The sequence below is a fragment of the Oncorhynchus clarkii genome, chromosome 12 (assembly GCF_045791955.1).
Source record: "Oncorhynchus clarkii lewisi isolate Uvic-CL-2024 chromosome 12, UVic_Ocla_1.0, whole genome shotgun sequence".
Taxonomy (NCBI): Eukaryota; Metazoa; Chordata; class Actinopteri; order Salmoniformes; family Salmonidae; genus Oncorhynchus; species Oncorhynchus clarkii.
The window spans coordinates 84,464,208-84,471,707 of NC_092158.1; the positions used below are offsets into that span (position 1 = coordinate 84,464,208).

The window sequence follows — 7,500 nt, forward strand, 5'->3', positions numbered from 1 at the left end:
TACAATATGGCAATTAAACACTGGAATGGTAGATGTGCAAAAGATGGATGTGCAAGTAGAGATACTGGGGTGCAAAAGGAGCAAAATAAATAAATATAGTATGGGGATGAGGTAGAAAGATGGGCTGTATACAGATGGGCTATGATCAGGTGCAGTGATCTGTGAGCTGCTCTGACAGCTGGTTCTTAAAGCTAGTGAGGGAGATGTGAGTCTCCAGCTTCAGTGATTTTCGCAGTTCGTTCCAGTCAGTGGCAGCAGAGAACTGGAACTGGAAGGAAAGGCGACCAAAGGAGGAATTGGCTTTGGGGGTGACTAGTGAGATATACCCGCGGGGCTTTACCTAGCAGAGACTTGTAGATAACCTGTAGCCAGTGGGTTTGGCGACGAGTATGAAGCGAGGGCCAGCCAATGAGAGCGTACAGGTCGCAGTGGTGGGTAGTATATGGGGCTTTGGTGACAAAACGGATGGCACTGTGATAGACTGCATCCAATTTGCTGAGTAGAGTGTTGGAGGCTATTTTATAGATGACATCGCCGAAGTCAAGGATCGGTAGGATGGTCAATTTTACGAGGGTTGGTTTGGCAGCATGAGGGAAGGAAGCTTTGTTGCGAAATAGGAAGCCAATTCTAGATTACATTTTTGATTGGAGATGCTTACTGTGAGTCTGGGAGGAGAGTTTACAGTCTAGCCAGACACCTAGGTATTTGTAGTTATCCACGTATTCTAAGTCTTCTGAGCCGTCCAAAGTAGTGATGTTGGATGGGCGGGCAGATGCGGGCAATGATCGGTTGAATAGCATGCACTTAGTTTTATTTGCGTTTAAGAGCAGTTGGAGGCCACGGAAGGAGAGTTGTATGGCATTGAAGCTCGTCTGGAGGTTAGTTAACACAGTGTCCAAAGAAGGGCCAGAAGTATACAGAATGGTGTCGTCTGCGTAGAGGTCGATTAGAGAATCACCAGCAGCAAGAGCGACATCATTGATGTTTTCAGAGAAGAGAGTCGGCCCGAGGATTGAACCCTGTGGCACCCCCATAGAGACTGCCAGAGGTCCGGACAACAGACCCTCCGATTTGACACACTGAGCTCTATCAGAGAAGTAGTTGGTGAACCAGGCGAGGCAATCATTTGAGAAACCAAGGCTGTTGAGTCTGCCAATAAGAATGTGGTGATTGACAGTGTCGAAAGCCTTGGCCAGGTCGATGAATACAGCTGCACAGTAATGTCTCTTATCGATGGCGGTTATGATATCGTTAAGGACCTTGAGCGTGGTTGAGGTGCACCCATGACCAGCTCGGAAACCAGATTGCAGGTACGGTGGGATTAAAATGGTCAGTAATCTGTTTGTTAACTTGGCTTTTGAAGACCTTAGAGATGCAGGTTAGGATAGATATAGGTCTGTAGCAGTTTGGGTCTAGAGTGTCTCCCCCTTTGAAAAGGGGGATGACCGCGGCAGCTTTCCAATCTTTGGGAATCTCAGACAATACGAAAGAGAGGTTAAACAGGCTAGTAATAGGGGTTGCAACAACTTCGGCAGATAATTTAAGAAAGAGAGGGTCCAGATTGTCTAGCCCGACTGATTTGTAGGGGTCCAGATTTTGCAGCTCTTTCAGAACATCAGCGATCTGGATATGGGTGAAGGAGAAATGGTGGGGGCTTGGGCGGGTTGCTGTGGAGGGTGCCGGGCAGTTCACCGGGGTAGGGGTAGCCAGGTGGAAAACATGGCTAGCCGTAGAGAAATGCTTATTGAAATTCTCAATTATAGTGGATTTGTCGGTTGTAACAGCGTTTCCTAGCCTCAGAGCAGTGGGTAGCTGGGATGAGATGCTCTTTTTCTCCATGGACTTTACAGTGTCCCAGAACTTTTTTGAGTTTGTACTGCAGGATGCAAATTTATGTTTAAAAAAGCTAGCCTTAGCTTTCCTAACTGCCTTTGTATATTGGTACCTAACTTCCCTGAAAAGTTGCATATCACGGGGACTATTCGATGCTAATGCAGAACGCCACAGGATGTTTTTGTGCTGGTCAAGGGCAGACAGGTCTGGAGTGAACCAAGGGCTATATCTATTCCTGGTTCTACATTTTTTGAATGGGGCATGCCTATTTAAGATGGTGAGGAAGGCACTTTTAAAGAATAACCAGGCATCCTCTACTGTCGGGATGATGTCAATGTCGTTCCAGGATACCCCGGCCAGGTCGATTAGAAAGGCCTGCTCGCAGAAGTGTTTTAGGGAGCGTTTGACAGTGATGAGGAGTGGTCGTTTGCTCGCAGACCCATTACGGCTGCAGGCAATGAGGCAGTGATCGCTGAGATCTTGTTTGAAAACAGCAGAGGTGTATTTGGAGGGTGAGTTAGTTAGGATGATATCTATGAGTGTGCCCGTGTTTACGGATTTGGGGTTATATCTGGTAGGTTCATTTATAAATTGTGTGAGATTGAGGGCATCAAGCTTTAGATTGTAGGATGGCCGGGGTGTTAAGCAGGTCCCAGTTTAGGTCACCTAGCAGCACGAGCTCAGAAGATAGATGGGGGCAATCAAATCACACATGGTGTCCAGGGCACAACTGGGGGCAGAAGGTGGTCTATAGCAAGCGGCAACGGTGAGAGACTTGTTTTTGGAAAGGTTCATTTTTAGAAGTAGAAGCTCAAATTGTTTGGGTACAGACCTGGATAGTAAGACAGAACTATGCAGGTTATCTTTGCAGTAAATTGCAACACCGCCCCCTTTGGCAGTTCTATCTTGTCGGAAAATGTTATAGTTAGGATTGGAAATTTAAAGGTTTTTGGTGGTCTTCCTAAGCCAGGATTCAGACACGGTTAGGACATCCGGATTGGTGGAGTATGCTAGGGCAGTGAATAAAACAAATTTAGGGAGGAGTTATGTGGATTATGTGGATATATTGAAGCAACATCTCAAGACATCAGTCAGGAAGTTAAAGCTTGGTCGCAAATGGGTCTTCCAAATGGACAATGACCCCAAGGATACTTCCAAATTTGTGGCAAAATAGCTTAAGGACAACAAAGTCAAGGTACTCAGTTACACCAGCTCTGGCAGGAGGAATGGGCCAAAATTATTGTGGGAAGCTTGTGGAAGGCTACCAGAAATGTTTGAACCAAGTTAAACAATTTAAAGGCAGTGCTACCAAATACTAATTGAGTGTATATAAACTTCTGACACACTGGGAATGTGATGAAAGAAATGAACGCTGAAATAAATCACTCTCTCTATTATTATTCTGACATTCTTAAAATAAAGTGGTGATCCTAACTGACCTAATACAGGGAATTTATACTAGGATTAAATGTCAGGAATTGTGAAAATCTGAGTTTAAATGTATTTGGCTAAGGTGTATGTAAACTTCGGACTTCAACTGTATACAGTGTTGGACCGATGTAGAAATGGTTAAAGTACAAAGGGGAAAATAAATAAATATGGGTTGTATTTACAATGTTATTTGTTCTTCACTGGTTGACCTTTTCTTGTGGCAACAGGTCACAAATCTTGCTGCTGTGATGGCACACTGTGGTATTTTACCCAGTAGATATGGGAGTTTATCAAAATTGGGTTTGTTTTCGAATTCTTTGTGGATCTGTGTAATCTGAGGGAAATAAGTGTCTCTAATATGGTCATACATTCGGCAGGAGGTTATGAAGTGCAGCTGACGGGGGCGTCGGTGCTGAGGGGTCCGAGACTGAGGAGGAATTCTTGGACCGTTTGAGCGAGGAGTGGTTGGCAGTGGAGAGGGATGAAAGAGTTTGAAGGGGTTGGAGTGTGTAGCAAGACAGTCACTTTGAGGAGTGTGTGACCCTTCAGGCACCATGCTTTGCGGTTACACGTACTGTGTCTCCGGTACGCATCCACAGCCCGGTGCGTGGATTGTGCCGGCTCAGCACTCCTGGTCTCCAGTGCGTCTCTTCGGCCCAGGATATCCTGCGCCGGCTCTGCGCACTGTGTCTCCGGTGCGCCTTCCCAGCCCAATGCGTCCTGTGCCAGCGCCCCGGCTATTGCTGGGCTCCATGCACGAAGCCTCCAGTGAGGATCCATGGCACGAAGCCTCCAGTGATGATCCATGGGCCGAAGCATCCAGTGATGATCCATGGCCCGAAGCCTCCAGTGATGATCCATGGCACGAAGCCTCCAGTGATGATCCATGGCCCGAAGCCTCCAGTGATGATCCATGGCCCGATGCCTCCAGTGATGATTCATGGCCCGGAGCCTGCAGTGATGATCCATGGCCCGAAGCCTCCAGTGATGATCCATGGCCCGGAGCCTGCAGTGATGATCCATGGCCCGGGGCCTCCAGTGATGATCCATGGCCCGAAGCCTCCAGTGATGATCCATGGCACGAAGCCTCCAGTGATGATCCATGGCCCGAAGCCTCCAGTGATGATCCATGGCCCGATGCCTCCAGTGATGATTCATGGCCCGGAGCCTGCAGTGATGATCCATGACCCGAAGCCTCCAGTGATGATCCATGGCCCGGAGCCTGCAGTGATGATCCATGGCCCGGAGCATGCAGTGATGATCCATGGCATGAAGCCTCCAGTGATGATCCATGGCTCGAACCTCCAGTGATGATCCATGGCCCGAAGCCTCCAGTGATAATCCATGGCCCGAAGCCTTCAGTGATGATCCATGGCACGAAGCCTCCAATGATGATCCATGGCCCGAAGCCTTCAGTGATGATCCATGGCCCGAAGCCTCCAGTGATGATCCAAGGTCCGGAGTCTCCAGCGATGGTCTGCACTCTAGAGTCTCCAGCGACGGTCTGCACTCCAGAGTCTCCAGCGACGGTCGGCGGTCCAGAGCCTCCAGCGACGGTCTGCAGCCTAGAGCCTCCAGCGGGGGTTCCCAGTCCAGAGCCTCCTGCGATGATCTACGGTCCGGAGTCCCCGGCGACGATCTACGGCCCGGAGCCTCCGGCAACGATCTACGGTCCGGAGTCTCCGGCGACGATCCATGGTCCGGAGCCTCCGGCAATGATCCACGGTCCGGAGCATCCGGCGGCGATCCACAGTCCGGTTCCTCCGGCGACGATCCAAAGTCCGGTTCCGCCGGCGACAATCTACGGTCCGGTTCCACGGAAGCTTGCGATGAAGAGGACACGCACTTGCCAATTTTACTTTTCAATTGAACATACTTCTTTTCGTATTAAATATTATAGTTTATTTACATTTTAGGGTACCTGAGGATTAAATAGAAATGTAGTTTGACTTCTTTTAACAAAGTTTAGCGGTAGCTTTTTGGATTCCTTTGTCTACATGTTGAACGAGTGGATTACTGATATCGATGGCGCCAACTAAACATACTTTTTGGGATACAAAGAAAGATTTTATCTAACAAAATGAACATGTTGTAGCATGTTGTAGTTGGGACCCTTTGGATTGCAAAGGGAAGGAAGATTTTCAAAAAGTAAGCGATTATTTAATTGCTATTTGTGATTTTATGAATCCTGTGCTGGTTGAAAAATATGTTGATGTGAGGCGCCGTCCTCAAACAATTGCATAGTATACTTTTGCTGTAAAGCCTATTGTAAATCAGAAAAATCAGTTAGATTAACAAAAATGTAAGCTTTTAACCAATATAAGATACTTGTGTGTTCATAAATGTTTAATATTACGATTATTTATTTGAATTACGCGCCCTCCAATTTCACTGGATGTTGTCGACAGGTATCCCACTAGCGGGACGCCTAGCCTTATGAAGGAAGGTTTGGGAATCGCTTCCTTTTAGGTGGTTGTGGAATTTAACGGCTTTCTTCTGGATTTCTCTCTCTTTCTCTTCATCCCTCCCTCTCTTCCCTACTCATCTCTGAATCTTACAGCGCCTAAAATTAACCTTTTGTTTTTTCTCTCTTTCTTCCTCCACCATATTCCTCCCTCCCTCCCTCTCTGCTCTCAGTGTCCTAACTGAGAGCACACAGCTGTCCGTGTGGAAGGGTACTAACAGGACATCCCTCAACACCTCCCCTTTAGCTCTACCTCCCCCATCTTCCCCGCCACACACACACACCCTGCAGCACCACTGTGGCCCAAACAGGTCACCTGCTGCTGGGGTTAAACCAGCTAGGGAGTTTTTCCTAGCCATCCTGCTTCTACATCTGCATTGCTTGCTGTTTGGGATTTTAGGGTGGGTTTCTGTATAGCACTTTGTGACATCTGCTTGTAAAAATGGCTTTATAAAATAAAGTTGATTGATTGATTGATTACACACTGAGACAACAACTACCTGCATGGAAACACACACACGACACTCCCACCTACAAGCTGCTTCATAAAACCTTCTTCATCCATGACCTCTGGCTTATTCAGCAAGCCAGTACCTTTTAACCTTCCTTCACATAGAGTCACCATGTTATTCATATTCAATTATTATGAGAAGTAACAATCTGTCCACATACACACGCAAACACAATGTAAACCCATTGGTACATTGACAGGATTGGGAGAATGCAGTGCAGTACCAACCTTGAGCAGAGGGGGCGATGAGCAGGGAGGTGACAGCACAGGTACACAGCAGCCAGAGTGACAGCGCCATGCTGGAGGGCGGGGTTAGAGGGAATTTGGGTGTGGTCAGCAGGCACAGGGTCATGGAGAGAGCTCCTTCCACTGACACCTCTATATGAGGTGATCTGACAGAGGAAGAGGAGGAGAGAGAGACAGAGACAGAGAGAGAGAGAGAAACAGACACAGAGAGAGAGAGAGAGAGAGAGAGAGAGAGAGAGAGAGAGGAAGGTTAGTCAGACGAACAACCACTACGTTCTGATTTGTGATTTTCCTTTGGGTCACAGTTTCATGCAATCTTCTGAAAGAGAAGTAGTGTTGTTAGGGAGTCATTTCATTTACACAGTAAGGTAGATGCTTCCAGTTTTCCTAATCAGAAATGTGTGTGTAGCTGTAGTGTGAAAACAAGGGAAACAATGCTATGGTGGGTTCAGTTGAATTCCAGCCGCTATAGTTTCCTATCAGAGTTATTTGTAATCACACTGCAGAGATCTGTGTTGCAAGAACCAAAGGAGAGGAGGGGAGGGGAGGGGAAAGAAGAGGGAAGGGGAGGGGAGATAAGAGGAGATGAGAGGAGGGGAAAGAAGAGAGAAGGGGAGAAGAGAGGATGAGGGAAAGAAGAGGGAAGGGGAGAGGAGGGGAGAGGAGATGAAAGAAGAGGGAAGGAGAGGAGAGGATAGGGGAAAGAAGAGAGAAGGGGAGAGGAGGGGAGATGAAAGAAGAGGGAAGGGGAGAGGAGAAGAGGGGAGAGGGAAGGGGAGTGGGTGGGAGGCTCTCACTGTGGTGACCAGGTAGAATGCTTGTGATACAGGGATCTGAAGGGTAGCCATTTTGTGCACACTGGCACACAACAGCTGTTCTGCTCCACCAACCAGAGCCAGCTTATCACTCCACAGTGTCGGGATCTTTGATTGGATGAGACACGATATGTATGTGTGTGACTCTTAAGGGTGTCATGTAAATAAAAATAGTGTGTGTGTGTATGATTGTGTATGAG

At 47.6% G+C, this 7,500-nt stretch overlaps 1 protein-coding gene across 1 annotated transcript in view; it reads right to left on the minus strand.

The window, feature by feature from the left end:
- The window catches only part of LOC139421541 (adhesion G protein-coupled receptor L1-like), a 229,758-nt gene that overhangs the window by 95,127 nt on the left and 127,131 nt on the right, over positions 1-7,500 (minus strand). Inside the window, exon 3 of the mRNA XM_071172541.1 lies at positions 6,468-6,631. Coding sequence (XP_071028642.1) covers positions 6,468-6,591 — 124 coding nt within the window. The 5' untranslated portion in view covers positions 6,592-6,631. The remainder of the gene's footprint in view (positions 1-6,467; positions 6,632-7,500) is intronic.